The following is a 17,472-nucleotide window of genomic DNA, read 5'->3' on the forward strand; positions in this document are numbered from 1 at the left end:
AGTATGTTTTGTTCTGTAGCAGAGGTTCTGTGAAGCGCTTATCTTCCTCAGAGGTCCAGAAAGCCTGCGAGTCTGTGGGTAAAGAAGGGTAAGGAGAGAGAGGGAAGGAGGATAGAGAGCGGCTCAGGGCTGAGATAAGGACAGTGTTCTACAGCCTCCTGGGGTGAGGCTGGGATGCACAGACACCCACGACTAATCTAGACAGAAACTGAGGAATCAAGGGGACGACCACTGTGAAGTCATGTGGTCACCTCTCCCTCTAGAAATAAACATTGCCCTCAGTAAGTCTCCTCCCGCCCCAGAAGAGCATTAGGAAGGTCTGGAGAGGGGGATTATTGGCAGAAATGGAAAAAGCAGATTGAAGGGATTAGCCTGGAGCACAGAGACCAAGAAACCCAAGCCAGTAGGTGGAAGGTAGACTTTTCATGGAAGTCTCCAGGCCCAAGTCAAGTTCTGGGACCACCAAGTACAAGTCAAATAGTGCTCATTTAACCCCTTTGGGCCCCTTGGGAGTGGAGGAAGACTGGACAGAGAGGGAGAAGGGGCCAATGAAGGTACAGTATTTACTATGGGATTTAACTCCTGAAAGGCCTCCCAGTAGCTTCAGATCTGCTCAAGAATCCTTCATGTCCTGCTGGTTTGCAGTGAGTGGCTCACAGCTTCAAGGCCTCCTCTGCCAGATAGAGAACTATTTCAACCATCCTGCCTCTATTTTGGACTGTAGCAATGCAGATAGGAAACCTGACCCCATTTTCAGGTTCTAAAGAGAAATTCTAAGTACCTGAAAGACTAAGGAACATGGTGGCTTTATTTAAGATGGGGAGCTAGAGAGCACATACCTGGACCTGGGCCTGCAGCAGCACCAAATTGCACCAAGAGTTCCCTTTAGTTTCTCTCACATCTCTGTTTCTCCTTTTCTCTCTGCTGGATTAGCCACAGGGACTCCAAGTTCTTCATTGTGTGGTCCTGGTACCAAGATTCTCCTGGGAATTATAAAGCTATTCACCTTCTGCACCGAGCACTTCTTATTTTTTCCCCAGCAATGTTAAGTCATCCTTAAGAGGAGTCAGGTGCTAGCTCTTAAATATATTTTAGTCATCCCTTTGTACATCAAGTGCTCTTTCTTGGAGACTGCTCCTGACGTGGCGTTCACCGTGCTCTCAGCTGGCCTCCTGAAGTTCTGCCCTGCCTTCCCCACCAGGTACAGTCCAGGAGCTGCCTACCTCAGGGTGATAGGTTATCTTCTAGTTGCTTTATTCCTGTCCCTTTTACATTTAGAGAATATAATTTGAATACATAAACTTATCTGTGACCACAGCTTTATTTGCAACCCACAGGTTTTGTTATGGCATATTTTCATTATCATTCAATTAATAAAATTCTAATTCCCATTGTGACTTTATCTTTGACCTACGTAATGATCAGAAGTATGTTTTTAATATCCAACTATTTGGTAAAATATTGGTTATATATTTTTAAATTTCTTGCTTATTCAGAGTCTTGTTTTATAACCGGAATATAGTCAATTTTGTAAATGTGCCATGTGCACCTAAAAATTTCGGCATAATGTATATATTCCATCATTGTTGGTGCAGTGTTTTATGTAAACTTAGACCAAAGTTATTAATGATGTTATTCAGATCTTCTCTAATCTGCTGATTTGTTGCTGTGGTTCTATGTTAGTGATCTAGGTAATTTAGATTTTTCTATTTCTACTTAGTTTTTTAGAATTTCCTTTCATCTATTTCATTGAAGTGTAGATTTATAATATATTGCTTGTAAAGTAACAGTGGGTTTTATTATCCTGCCTTATCACCAGTGATACTTTTTGCTTTCAAATCTATGTTAACATTAAAAAATCTTCAATTTTACTTATTGTTGTTATGACATCATTTTTGAATCCTTTAATTTTCAATCTGACTCTTGTCTCTTGTAGGTGGCATAGAATTAGGTTTTTTGTTTCAATAATCCTTGTCCTTCAATTTGAGTATTTACAGTTAATGTATTTTCTATAGACCGTTTACTCCTCGTTTACTATTTGTCTCACCTTGTTATGTTCCTTCTGCTCTTCTTTCTTCCTTTTAGATTTCTTCAAATTCCATTTTCCCTTGTATTAGCTTGTTATTTTTACATAAGTAGCAGTTACACATGTACCATGACTTATTAGCTCTTTTACTGCTTCTCAAGCAATGCTGAGATCTTAAATTTCTTTTACTACTTTTCCTCTTCCATTTGTTTTAATGCATTCTAATTTTTGATATACTTTTATTACTCTTTTGTGCAGTTAGATTTTATTTAGGTTTATCCACTTATTTATCCTTTCTGTTATACATAATTCTTTATAAAGTCCTTATTTTCATCTGTGATAATCTTCCTTCTGCCTGCGGGTATCCCTTTATAATTTAATTCAGTCAGTTCTGATGAGAACATATTTTCTAAATTTTGTTTGTCTGCAAATTTCCTTATTTCATCTTTCCTTCCAAACAACATTTTCTCTGCCTCTAGAATTCCCAATGGGCAGTTCTTTTCTTTAGCACTTAAAAATGTTATTCCATTATTTTCTAGTATCCAGTCAGTTTCATTGAGAAGAAAGCTGTAATCTTAATCCTATTATTCCTTTGAAAGTAATCTCTCTCTTTTTCCTCAGGCTTCTTTTAAGATGTCATGATTTTCTTTACTATTCATGAATTGTACTGTGGTGATCTTAGGTGTGGTTTTCTTTGTATTTGTTCTTGTTGCATTTTTTAGTGCTTACTGAATTTATGGCTCCATATATTCTTTTTAGTTTTAGAGAACTCTCAGCTATTAATATTTCTGAAATATTGTTTTCATCCCAATCTCTCTCTCCTTTTTTTCTTTGGACTCCAGTTTACACACATGATAAAAATGTTTACTGTGGCCCATATGTCTCAAATGCGCTTTTGTGTACTTTTTATTCTTTTCGTTTCCCATGCTTTAGTCTTAATATTGTTACTATTCTATCTTCAGTTCACTTACCTCTCTTTACCTGTGTCCAATCCACTACCGAGTTTTAAATTTCATATAATTTTTAATTCCATCAGTTCAACTTCAATCAGTTTATAGTTTCTAGTTGTCAAGTTAAGTTGTCCACCTTGTCATCTATTTTCTTGAACTTGATAATATTTACCAAAATATGTATGAACTTTAATGTTTAGGTCATCTATAATTCTGATTCTGTTTTGTTTTTTATTCTAATTCTCCTTTTCTTGGTAGTCTTGGTGGTTCTTCAGTGAATACCAGACTTGGGATATGACAAGTCGTAGAGAATCTGAATGACATTACAGTTGCCCTTTGAACAACCTGGATTTGAACTGCACAGGTCCACTTATATATGGATTTTTTTTCAATAAGTAATACAGTACTACATGATCTGTGGTTGGCTGAATCCTCACATTCGGAACCACAAATAAGAAGGGCCGACCATAAAGTTATATGTGGATTTTTGACTGTACAGGGAGTCAGCGTCTCTAACCCCTACCTTGTTCACGGGTCAACTGTATTTTCTTGAGGAGAGAATTTCCTATTCTTAGGTAGGGAGCAGAGGGGAAGATCACCTCAGTCACTGGACCAACTTCATACTCATTTTCCTTCTTTATAAGGTTCAGTGTAGATGTTGCATCAACCTTCCTAACACACAGACACACACACAAACACAAACACAGACACACATACACACACACACATATGTAGAGACTTTCAATGTCCTAATTCATATCATTAGCTTTCCATTGGGCCACCAATCTTTCATAGGTTCTGAACCCCAATTTTGTCTCTTCAGCATTTTGAGCCAACTAAGTCTTTGCTTTGACTTCAGTTAGCTTTTGTTTGACTTCTTAGCATCTTGCCTTGTCTACCTATTATGCATGGAAAATACTGCAAGGGAACACTGTTGCTGAATCCAGCTCCGTTCACTGAATCTTTACTCTCTTTGTGATTTTGGTCCTTAAAATTCTAGCTGCCTTGTTATTTCTCAATTCCAACTCTGGTTTCCTTAGTCCTATGACATTGTCCTAAGATCTACTGGCTTTTCTACCTCTTAGGAGCCACATTTGGTTTCTCAGACTTTTGCTCTTCATCAGTAGTTTCTAAATGACTGGGCTAGAAAAGCATGTGCAGAATATTGTTCTCACTTCAGTGAGTTTCTTTCTCTATTTTACTTTTCTAGGTAATGGCTACCTCAGTAGCTTTCTAATGCTCACAGTCCAATGTTGCTTATGATTTATCTGGCCTAAGGTAAATGGATATAGTTGGAAACAGAAGTTCATACCCACCATTTTAACAATTCTGTTTTGTCTTTCTATGAATTCTTTTTGTCCCATCTTCTGTCACTTTTTCCTACCCAAACTTCCCATTCTCACAGATAGATTATTTTAAGATTAAAAATTATTATTAAGCTAATATGTTAATTTTGAAAGGAATTAACTTTGCTTTCAACAAGAACACAGATTGGTGAATGGAATACGGAAGATTCGTTAAGACCTATTTCATCTCTAAGAGTAGTATCCAACCGTCGGTACCATCATAAGTTTGTCAAGTATGGAAGAAAGCAGTCTTTATAAAATCAGCATTATTCAATAATCTCAAAAACTGCTTCACTTTCCTGCTCATGCCACCAATTTCCAAATGTTTGATAGGTGCAGAGAATCATGGGATGTGTCGTGGAGAAATGGTCTGTCATAGTAACTATAACATTGGAAGAATGGAATTATAAATAAAGAGGGTTTTCTATGAATATATTTGAAGTGTTTGTTCCTAAAGAACTTTTAGAATAAGACTCAAAAGTTTAACATAGAAACACCTCTTGATAAGTATGAAACTCAGTAAAATTTATCATAATAGTTTTTTCTCTTGTGTTATGTGATTGTCAGAGTCACACAAAGCTATGTTTTTCTGGACTTCACAGATCTTATTTTTACTATGGGATCAGTGACCCTACATTTTTGAAACGTGGCAAAATAGTTAAAATTGGAACATTTCCCCAAAATCCAGGGCATATGACTTAATTTCTGTAGAAGGCAATATTATATTTCTGTCTAGTTCTGGGGTAAACATTTTCATACCTGCCAATCCAATTTGACTAATGTATCATTTTTACAGTGCATTAGTGTATATTAAATGGTAAATTCAGTCAAACAGTTATTTCATACATCAAAAAGGAAAATCAGTCAACACAAGTCTCTGACTGAAATGAATGAAGAAAACAATTCAAGGCAAACAACTGTCCCAGTAGACTTGTATAAATACAGTAGTGGTGTCATGTGCAGAATTAATCTTCCCTCACCCTTAACTGGAGAACACTCTGCCAGCCAATTCAGTCACTCAAATGATACTGAATTACAATATTCCAGTTTCATTTACTCTCACTTACTGGTGACTGCCCTTCCTTCTCCTTCATCTGTCCATTAGTGGAGAATGTCAGAGCAGGAGAATAGTAATATTGGCCTATTGTAATGTACTGTCTTGAATTCTACAGCTTCAAAATTCTTAGGCTAACTCAATGACCTTAAAGAGTCTGGTGCAGAAAGGATATGTGAATTAAATCGCAGACCACTGGCTGACCCTTGCAGCACTAACACCCCTTATTCCTGGTTCTAATATATCACAGAATACTCAAGAGGAAGCTCTTGAGTGGTCAGCATAAATATGGCTCCAAAGCAGGCACATGGAAAAGAAATGTTGTCATCTCTGATCCACTTTAAAGTTGACTTGTCTTTTACTCATAAACCAGATTCAGTGTGAATTCTGTTCTGCTAAATGTTAGAGAATCTGTTGGAGGAGTGTGGCTAATTCTTTTGAATTTTTTTACTCTCTAACTTTTTGTTTTTTTAACATCTTTATTGGAGTATAATTGCTTTACAATGCTGTGTTAGTTTCTTCTTTATAACAAAGTGAATCAGCTATACATATACATATATCCCCATATCTCCTCCCTCTTGTGTCTCCCTCCCACCCTCCCTACCCCACCCCTCTAGGTGGTCACAAAGCACTGAGCTGATCTCCCTGTGCTATGTGGCTGCTTCCCACTAGTTTGTATTTTACATTTGGGAGTGTATATATGTCCAAGCCACTCTGTCACTTCATCCCAGCTTACCCTTCCCCCTCCCCGTGTCCTCAAGTCCATTCTCTACGTCTGCATCTTTATTCCTGTCCTGCCCCTAGGTTCTTCAGAAGAATTTTTTTTTTCAGATACCATATATCTGTGTTAGCATACGGTATTTGCTTTTCTCTTTCTGACTTACTTCATTCTGTATGACAGTCTCTAGGTCCATCCACCTCACTGCAAATAACTCAATTGCATTTCTTTTTATGGCTGAGTAAGATTCTACTGTATATATGTGCCACATCTTCTTTATCATTCATCTGTCGATGGACACTGAGGTTGTTTCCATGTCCTGGCGATTGTAAATACTGCCACAATGGACATGGTGGTACATATCTCTTTTTGAATTATGGTTTTATTAGGGTATATGCCCAGTAGTGGGATTGCTGGGTCATACAGTAGTTCTATTTTTAGTTTTTTAGGGAACCTCCATACTGTACTCAATAGTGGCTGTATCAATGTACATTCCCACCAACAGTGCAAGAGGGTTCCCTTTTCTCCACACGCTCCCCAGCATTTATTGTTTGTAGATTTTTTGATGATGGCCATTCTGACTGGTCACAGAAAGAACTTTGGCATGGTGTTCATCATCTAGCTTATCCTAACATGCAGACATTTATGAGAGTAAAGTCAGGTCTTTGCCAGAGTGCGTTGCTTATTTGGGCAACTGGGTCCAATCAAGAAGGACAAATGTAGGCTGCCAGAGTAGATAAGGAGAGGAAAAACAAAAAGAACTAGCCATATCATTCATCAGTGATTTTTCCCCCAATATTCTTAGACTCCACCTATCTCCAACTCATTGGTAACACAGGAACTAGACTGAACAATCAGGTAAAAGGTCTCTACAGAAACTGAGGTAAGATAGAAAATTAAAAAAACATAAAATTGTACATTTTCTTCCTAGGGATAATTGAGATGATACTTCAATAATAACATAAGATCAGGTGAAGTCTAAAGAAATTTTAGAAAACCTGGATACAGTAAGAAAACATCTGTCCGCCAGCATCTGAATGTTAGAGAGACACCAAGACATGTGGGCCAAGTTCTGGAGAGAAGGGAAACACAGACACAAGCTTGACATTTGGTGCAGCTTTTCTCCTTGGGCATTTGCTGATTCAACTCATACAGCCTAGGAGCTGAAAAGCCAAGGAGTTCAAAAGACCGTAACCAGAGAAGCCAAACGGCAAGAGCTCAAGCTAAAAGCAACAACTAATGGAATGACAAGCTACACGTATCCTTAGTCTCAGAGGGCTGGGGGAACCATTACATTTAAAGCCTAACAAATACAAGGGTAGTTGGGAATAGGGAGAATCCAGACTTTCACATGGTAATCCCAGAGGGCAACACCCGTAGAGGAAGGACAAGACAGAAATAGAGCACCCTTCACACAGACTGAAAAACAGCTTTGAATGAGCTCAAACTGAGAATGGACTAAGGTTTCCAGTCCCTATAGTAACTGTCTGCCATGGGCAAAAGGAAATCTTTTCAAGAGAACAATAACAACATCCAGAATATGGAGGTATCTTTACAGTTTCCTAAAATAAGTTAAGCCCAATTTTAATATACAAAATAATTGGACATACCAGGAAAAAGACTAAATGATCAAAAGCTCGAAAGAAAGAAAGAAAAAAGACAATATAAATAGACACAGGAGGACAAGAGTTAGTAGGCGTTGGTTAAAAAACAAAACAAAACAGACACATGGCAAATAAGCATATGAAAAGATGCTACACATTCCATGTCATCAGGGAATTTAAAATTAGAACAATAACGAGATACCACTACACACCTATTCAAATGGCTAAAATTCAAATAATGAAATACCAAAGTTGTTGACTATGCAGAACAACTGAAATTCTCATTTGTTGCTAGCAGGATACTTGGCAGTTTCTTACAAAACGAAACATACTTTTACCATACAGTGATCTAGTAATCATGCTCTTTGGTATTTACCCATAGGAACTGAAAAGTTATGTCTGCATAAAAACCTGCACATGGATGTTTATAACAGTTTCTTTCATAATTGCCAAAACTTGAAATCAACCAAGATGTTTTTCAATAGGTGAATGGATAAACAAACTATGGTATATCGGTACAAAAGAATAGCATTGAGCAATAAAGAGAAAAGGCTATGAAGCCATGAAAAGACATGGAAGAAGCTTAAATGCATATTGCTAAGTGAAAAAAAGCCAATCTGCAAAGGCTATATGCATATTATATGATTGCAGCTATATGAAATTTAGGAAAAGGCAAAAGTGTGGAGACAGTCAAAAGATCAGTGGTTGCCAGAGGTTGTGGGGAGGGAGAAAAGGATGGGTGAAGCATGGAATTGTAAAGGCAAAGAAATTCCTGTGTATGGTTTTGTAATGGTGGATACAGGTTATTGCACATTTGTCAAAAATCATATAATGTACAAAACAAAGAGTGAAGTCTAAAGTAAACCATGGACATTAGTTAGTAATAATGTATCAATATTGGTTCATTAACTATAACAAATGTCTTACGCTAATGTAAGATGTTAATAATAGGGGAAACTGGCTAGAGAGGTAAGGAGGTAGGAGAACTCTGTCCTTTCTGCTTAATTTTTCTGTAAACCAGAAACTTCTCCTAAATAGTCTGTTAATTTAAAAAACAAATCTAGACCTGCATACAAAACTTGCACATAAATCCAACCACAGCAGCATTATTATTCATAAGAGCCCCAAAGTGGAAATAACCCAAATGGCCATTTACTGTGAATGGATAAATGAAACATAGTAATATCCACACCATGGAATATTATTCAGCCATAAAAAGACATCAAGTACTGATGCATGCTACAACATGGATGAACCTTGAAAACATGCTAAGTAATTGTATGATTCCATTTGTATGCAATGTCCAGTCTAGACAAATCTGTAGAGACAAAGTATATTAGTGGCTGCCTAGGGTTTGGAGAAATGGGGGAGTGAGTGACCTATAATAGATTCTTTTTCTTTTGGGGGGTGGATGAAAGTTCTAAAATTGATTGTGGTGGTAGATGCATAACACATTAAATTGTACACTTTAAATAATATGGAAAGTAAATTATATCTCAATGAAACTATTATTTAAAATTATGATTAATGTATTAAAAAAAGGACAACATGTACAATTTAAGCAAAAATTATCTGAAATGCAACCAAAAGAAACTTCTAGAATTAAAAAAGTTGAAATTAAGCACTCAGAAGATTGGTTGAAGAGTACCTTAGTCAAACAAAAGAAAGGAATACAAATGTCAATTAAAAAATAACTACACAGGGCCTCCCTGGTGGCGCAAGTGGTTAAGAGTCCGCCTGCCGATGCAGGGGATACGGGTTCGTGCCCCGGTCTGGGAGGATCCCATATGCCGCGGAGCGGCTGGGCCCGTGAGCCATGGCCGCTGGGCCTGCGCATCCGGAGCCTGTGCTCCGCAACGGGAGAGGCCACAACAGTGAGAGGCCCACATACCGCAAAAAGAAAAAAAAAAAAAAAAAAAATAACTACACAAAAATTTGGAGGGAAAATGATGGAAAACAGAGAAGTAGGTACTTAAGACATATAGAGTATATGTGAAACACTGTGTCTAGCCAGCCGCAAGTCACACAGCCTAGGGAGGAGACACACAGCCTACCTGAATCACGAAGACTTCTCCAAAGTAAAAATGAGGTTCTGATGCCAGAAGTGGAAGGAATGAATTACAAAGAAAAAGAACAACGGTAAACTATAATGTAGATACACATCGGTAAATACATAGGTTCCCTCGGGTTGTGATCTGGTACAAACAATTAAAAAAAAGATAAGACTCATAATAGAGGCTGCTAGATTCTGCTGAGGAAAATGTCCAGGGAGGGAAGAGTTGATTTATTTCATTATTTTTTTAGAGTCCGCATATAAGTGACATCATGCACTATTTGTCTTTGTCTTATTTCACTTAGCGTAGTGTCCTCCAGTTTTATCCATGTTGACTTAAATGATAGGATTTTCTTCTTTTCTAAGGTTGAATAATATTCTATTGTACATCTATACCATATTTCCTTTATCCATTAATCTACTATGGACACTTAGGTTGTTTCCATACCTTGGCTCTTGTGCATAATGCTACAATGAACATGGGAGTACAGATATCTCTTCAAATCATGATGATGTTTCCTTTGGATATATACTCAGAAGTGGGAGTCAGGAAGAACTTATGACACAAATCGACCATGTGTAAAAGATGTTGTAGGAATGAAAATGTCTGAACACCTAGGAAGAGTGTGGAGTATTTGGAAAGGTCATTGTTCCAGGTCATACAAAGTTTAAAATTATGACATTTCAGTGAGCCTGTGTGCATGAAGGCTTGCTTATATTTGGGGATTTGAATACAGTGCAAAGAAGTGTTGCTAAATTTTCGATCAACATCAAGAAAAGGGTCGAAATGTTTTTTCTTTGATTATGAAACTGCAGGAAAGGCAAGCCTAGAATTCTAGGCCCACTAGAATTTTCCCTGAGGATAGTGCTAGTTTAGGAGAAGAAGAAGGATCCAAGGCCATAGAACAATTTTGAAAGCAAAATAAGACTGCTGAGTCTTCAGCCCGTGTATGAGGTTCAGTTTTACTGGCGTATGATGACGTGGCCGTGACAGAGCCGGCAGAGCTCGCTGAGTTGTGGAAAATGGCTCTTGAAGCTACAGGAAACGGACAGGAGACATAGGAAAGGAACAAGGTAAATCCCGAAGAGTGGAAGGACAAAATCAGTCAAGAGGAAAGTCAACAGTAGAGAAGAAAAGCAGTCAACGTGACAAATAAACCCAAAAGCTTGTTCTTTACAAAGACCAATAAAATAAGCAATATTTGGCAAATATGATAGAGATGGGACTAGCTATAAAACAGAGTGAATTTTTTTTTAATTACAAAAGAATACTATGGTAGCTTTATACCAACACATTTGAAAATCTGGACAAAATGGCTGATTATTGATTAGTTACATGCAGCCATTATTTACAACTGTTTTGAGTAGAGAATACAAGAAGCTTTATGAAAATAGAAAATATAATCAAAGATATACACCTTAGAAAGATATGAGTTATTTTCCAATGTATATAAAAAATTAGAAGAGTCCTAATACAAAAATCAGATATGGGGCTTCCCTGGTGGCACAGTGGTTGAGAGTCTGCCTGCCGATGCAGGGGACACGGGTTCGTGCCCCGGTCCGGGAAGATCCCACATGCCGTGGAGTGGCTAGGCCTGTGAGCCATGGCCACTAAGCCTGCATGTCTGGAGCCTGTGCTCCACAGCGGGAGAGGCCACAACACTGAGAGGCCCGCGTACCACAAAAAAAAAAAAACTGAGTGACAACTTAAATGATATATGAAATATTTTGCTGACTTACAAGAACATGCAGAATTAAATATGACCCAGTTGAAATGTTAATTTTATTTTAATGTGTATGTTGGGGTGGAGTCTTCAAGGTGCCAGAAAACAAGCATTCACCCTTCCTGTTTGGAACTGCAACACACAGACACCTTCAGTTACCAGTTCTGTTCATTCTACAGAATCATCTTGAGAAAACATACTGTTTTTTATGTACCTGGTATATATCTTAATTAGTTTGAAGAATTTCCCAAATACCTGTTAATATATAGTTCTCCAATTCCAATCTTGTCACGTCCTGTACCAGTGACACAGCACATAGGAGTTTTATTTCTCTTTCTTTCTCTGGGTTGTTCACAACCCAATGAAAGAACAATGGAATGGCATCAAAGAGATCAGGGTTCTTGACTCAGATTTACCATAAAATAATAGTGTCCTCTTGGGAAAATTATAGTTATTCTAGGCCCCTTTCCTTTTCTTTCCTTTGACAGAGCTGCACTAGATGACCCCAAGGAACATTGCACTCTTTGCAGTAGTAGCTTAGATGTTATTGGTTTTCTGAAACAAATGAAGACAATGACACATGAAACTGTGCAACATCTGTGTAACTATGTTTTCTTAGAGTTGCCTCCATTTTACAGATAAGATGGCTGAGCACAGAAGTAGATGTCTTGACCAGAGGTTCCAGAGTAGATGGAACTGAACCTCAAGCTTCCTTCTTTCCTGAAGCTCACTTAGCCAAAACATAGGCTTCTGAATATTAAGCTATAAAGCATATTATCAGTATGCTTTAAAAGAAGCGGTTCTTCTAGGATTTCCAATTAATAGCAGGAGGTTTTGAAATTCTTCAAAGATCATCTAATTTTGTGAGATTTACAGCTCTATTTTCCTGTCAAGCAAGTTGTATTAGTGCCAGATAATCATGTGAGCTTCCGGATGCTTCTCTGAACCTCTTGAAGTTTTCTTCTTGCTATCTGAAATTCATGCCAGATAAGCCTTTTTCTAGAGCGTATGTACAGACTTGTGTGTTTTCATAAAGAAAAGCGATGCAGTGAGTCAGGACGGGGGTTAAGCCCTCATTCTCAGAGTGGTGTTGAGCTCCTGGTGAAATATAATCATCATTTCCTCAGAATCGAAAAGCAGTTATCTCTAGTTTTTAATCCCATTAACTATTTATACATTTATGTATGATACATGTATTTATTGTACCTACTAGGTGTGTTCTCTTTGGGAAGTACAAAGCTCTTTGAGACATAGGTTGTTCATTTTTTTGTTTTCCCACAAATACTGTGACCTTTTGAGCAGGAAGGTCTATATTTTACTAACATCTAGAACCAGCAGTTAACACGGTGTCTAAGATGTAGTCAATAAATATGAAATACATAAATGAACAGATTTTTAAGGAAGGGCCAGGACATGAACAAATAGAAATTTTTCATTTTCAGTCACAAAGCAACCAGAGACATAAAACTGATACAGACAACAAGTGCTGTGGTCATTCAAATAAGGCATAGAATAGATACAACAAGGATCTCCTCTATGGCACAGGGAACTCTACTCAATATTTTGTAATAACTTATAAGGGAAAAGAATGTGAAAAAGGAATCACTGTGCTGTACACCTGAAAGTAACACAACATTGTAAATCAACTATACTTAAATTAAAAAACAAACAAACAGACAACAATAACAAAAAAACCCAAAAGAGGTCATAGAAGTTTTTATGAGATTCCATAAGAGAAGCCAAATGAGGACGGGAGAGACGGCTTTTGAATCAATTCGGAGGAGAAGTTACAGGGAAACTTGTCTTTGACCTGAACTTGAGTTTCCATTAAAATTGCATCGCAGAGATATTACAGATGAAGGTAATCACATAAACTTACTACACTGAGACTTGCAGAGGTTATGAGTGTTGTTCAAGATCCCAAAGCAAACGCATTGTGGAATCAGAATTTTAAGTGAGGCCTAATGAACTAAAAACAAACAAACAAAAAAACAAACCCTTTCTGTGATACCATGTTTGCCTTTGAAGTCGTTATTTTGGTGGGTTGGTAGAAACTGGTTCCAGTGTTTCTTGCAGGAATGACTAGTTCTGTCCCCACCGCGGCCCCCCACCCCCGAGTTGATCCTCAAAGTTTCCTTTAGAATGGACTTGCTAAAATGCAGACCTGCAAGTATTCATGACGCCTGTGTACAATCATTTTCCTGCCATTGCCTACTTCACTTCTGGATTATATGAACAATTCACTGTCTTCATTTATGCTTTTCCCTCCTCCAAGAATTCCTTTCTCCGTATGGGGTACCTGGGCAACCCACTTCATTTTTCAAACCTCAGTTTACATATTATGTCTTTTGTGCAGTCTTCTTTTTAGTGTTGTGATCACACGCTCCTTTTTGCTACCCTTGCACTTCTTCATTCCTGGTTGTTGCACTCGCTACACTGTATTGTGATTGTATTTTTTACATATATCTGTGTTCTCCTGGGCAACATTCCTTGGGGCCAGGGACTACCTTTTTTCATCTATTGATGTTGCCTTAGCGTGTTACTTGTTGCGAAGTAGTTAGTTATAAAAATAAGATTTGATTAAATTGAAAATTGTTATGCACATATTAGTTATTATCATTTACAGATATAACAGGAAAAAATATTAATGTTGGTGCTGAAAGTTCACTTCTAGTAAATGGTGGTGGTACATGACTTCACTTATATTATTTTCCCCACTATTTTATATCTTTCTACCTAATATCTCTTCTTTATTTCCATCTCTTTCTTTATTACTAAACCAAGAAAAACAGGGATGAGGGTAGGGCTAGGCCATACTTGGCTGGAATAGTAAAGAAATTGTGTGGGGTTTTGGTGAGAAAATCCTGAAGCATACAGGTCTGCATCTTCCCCTTTTTTTTTTTTTTTTTTTTGCGGTACGCGGGCCTCTCACTGTTGTGGCCTCTTCCGTTGTGGAGCACAAGCTCCGGACGTGCAGGCTCAGCGGCCATGGATCACGGGCCTAGCCGCTACGCGGCATGTGGGATCTTCCCGGACCAGGGCACGAACCCGTGTCCCCTGCATCGGCAGGTGGACTTTCAACCACTGCGCCACCAGGGAAGCCCCTGTTTGAAGTTTTTTGATAAATAAGATTTGATAACACCGTTTTATAGAAACTTAGTTTGGACATTTCTGAACCTCTTTTCTTGTTTCCTTATGGAAGAAAGCTGCTTGTTTAGGGTTAATACTAATTCAATGGGGGTAAGATTTACACAGGACCAACCCTAGCATTCATAGTGTGTGGCACAGGAAACAACTTTGAATGGCCATTTCATGGAACAATATACTTAAGTGTATACAATGAATAAAATGGATGAACTACACAAATTTATGAGTTGAAAACCATAGAATCATAGAATTTCCTCACTGTAAAGGCTCTTCCTTTTCCAACTGCTTAACTTCAACCTCTGTTAAAGCACTTCAGTAACAGGGAGTTCTTGAGTTTAAAATGCAGTCGGTCCATTTTATAGTTGAAAGGTTCTACTTGTCAAAATATTCATCCTTTTATCAACCTAAAGCTGTCTACTTGGTCTAAAATCTTCAGTGTGGGACAGTCTAAACCCTTTTTCATAGGACAACTCCTAAAATAGTTTAGAGCGACCACCTACTTCTCTCCTGGTCTTGCTTCATGTCATCTATTCCCAATTCCTTCAATTACTTCTTCTATAACAATATTTTAGATTGCAGACACTTTACTGAATTCATCACTTTCTTCAGTATAATAGCTCATTTGCTGAATGTGATATTTTGATCCTAAAGGGATTTGTTTACTGTTTTCTGAAAAGAATTAAAACATAAAATGTCCAATCAACCAATAATTCTTCACCTAACATGATTCATATACACCAATTGATAAGGAAAAGTTAAAAATTCAAATTACTTCATTCTTAAAGAGTGATCATAGTATGTCCTTATTTATAATGTGCAGGAAATATGAATTTTCTTTCTGTGCATCTGTAACAGTGCCCTCTTGCAGGGTACAGAGGATACTCCATTGATGGTGCCTAATGATGTGTATGTGATATCCTGATATTTACTAAGAAGTTAGACATTCAAGAGGATTTTTTGTTCCCAACAGACATACATATATGAATTTTTATTCTCTATGTTTTGTGTGTTTCTAACTTTTATTATTCATCTATTGGCACTTAAGTGCATTCACCAAACTGCATCATAAACATCAAAGCAGATTACTTCACTTTACCTTTTATGAGATTATTATACTTATCAACCAATATCTGAGCCCTTAATATGGGCAAATCATCCTAGCCTGTTAAGCCCAGAGGTACAGAGCATGGAGTTGAAAGGGCACACACCAAGATTTGAACAAATTACTTAATCTCTCTAAGTCTTCATTTTTGTATGTGAAAAATGAGAATAATTACAATGATTGAACTCATAAGGTGGATCGTAGAAAACATCTAGGTGCTACATGCAAAGAGCTTGTTTGACTACCTGACAAAAATATCCATTCTTTATTAACATGATGGTGATGATGATGATGATGAAGCTACCAGCAGGTGTCCTTCTTAGGTCGGTAAGAATGGTGAATAAGCCACAAGATCATGTCTGTGAACATTTGCATTCTAAGGCTACACTGCCTTTGCCTTCCCAACTCCGGCTCCACTCCTCATCTGTTTAAACATCTCCCAAGATAGCTCAGGTCTTCTCCTCTATGAAGCTATTCTGAACTACCCCTCTAGAATGAACTTAAAATACATTGCTTGCACTTCTATTAATTTATATCAAGTACAAACTTCTGCAGTGGAATTGATTACACTTTATTGCAATTTTTGGCTCTATATCAACTTGCAACTCTTTTGAGGAAAGAAACTGGGTCTTATTCCTAGAAACGGAAACAGTGACAAGCAAATAAGTCATAAATGTCTAAATCAGCACATTGAAGTTATTTTTTCTAGAATGTTAGGGAAAACACTTAAGGGAAAGTCAGATTCATTGTTGTTCCCACAGTCCTAAGAATGGACTTTCTCATAACTTGTATAATTCTATATGTAGCAAGTGAAGATTAATCAATGGCAGGTTTTCCTTCATTTATATTTATATAATCTTAAACTAATTGAAGAAAAGCCATCTCATCCTTCTGAGTTAAGTTACAAACATTAAGCATTTTAATATTTAAATAAGAGTGAGACTAGCTTTCTTCACAATTCTGTGTTCTCATATTTTAAAAGGATGTCAAAATTTAAACTTTTTTGTCTATCATCTTCTTCCAGATTCACTTAAAGTGTGGTTCTTTACATAATCCCAAGTTCTGAAACTAATTGAAGGTTAAACATCTAGTGATTTCAACCTCTTTTGGTCAGCCTCAACATTTCCTTCAAAAATAATTCCCATTCACCACAATATCTATACTTTCAGTCTATTTTTCCCTATAAAAACAAGAAAAAGTTCACGGTGACAGTTCCAGATTCATCCATGAGGGGGCAAACATGTCTCATACACACAATGAAGGGAAAACTAGTTACACTGGAGAAAAAATGGACATGGTGTCAATAGCAAGATTTGGCCCATATTAGAAAGAAAACAGTGATCCATATCTGTTTGAAGATAAGATGTTTGTTTAATTGTTACATTTTACTCCTATTTTCAATGCCAGAGGAAGAACACCTGAAGGATGGTGCTCGGTGTAATAGTCAAACAAATGTCTCTTTAGAGAAAAGAAAAGCACTTGAAAACATTGCAAGTTCTGTTAAACTTATTTCTAGTCTAACAACTTTAAAATTAAAAGTAGTCTTGTAAAATGCATTTCTGAAAGACTTTATCAAAAATGCATACCTCCCCTCGGATAATGTCACTGAATTAAGGATCAAGAAATGAGAGACAGGAATTCAGCTGAAAGAAACATGGAGAATTCCTGTGTAACAGAGTGAAATGTGGAGGTTCTAGCTGTGTTTGCCCTTACCATACCATTATCAGTCAAGATTTTCAGTTTTGTGT

The 17,472-nt window shown here is 37.3% G+C and overlaps 1 protein-coding gene across 1 annotated transcript in view; it reads left to right on the forward strand.

Moving 5' to 3' along the window:
- Positions 1–425: 425 nt before the first annotated feature.
- The window catches only part of LOC132494205 (uncharacterized), a 35,434-nt gene continuing 18,387 nt past the window's right edge, over positions 426–17,472 (forward strand). The window contains exon 1 of the mRNA XM_060105219.1: positions 426–757. Within this exon, the coding sequence (XP_059961202.1) occupies positions 426–757 (332 nt within the window). The remainder of the gene's footprint in view (positions 758–17,472) is intronic.

Source organism: Mesoplodon densirostris, chromosome 7, assembly GCF_025265405.1.
Source record: "Mesoplodon densirostris isolate mMesDen1 chromosome 7, mMesDen1 primary haplotype, whole genome shotgun sequence".
Lineage (NCBI taxonomy): Eukaryota > Metazoa > Chordata > Mammalia > Artiodactyla > Ziphiidae > Mesoplodon > Mesoplodon densirostris.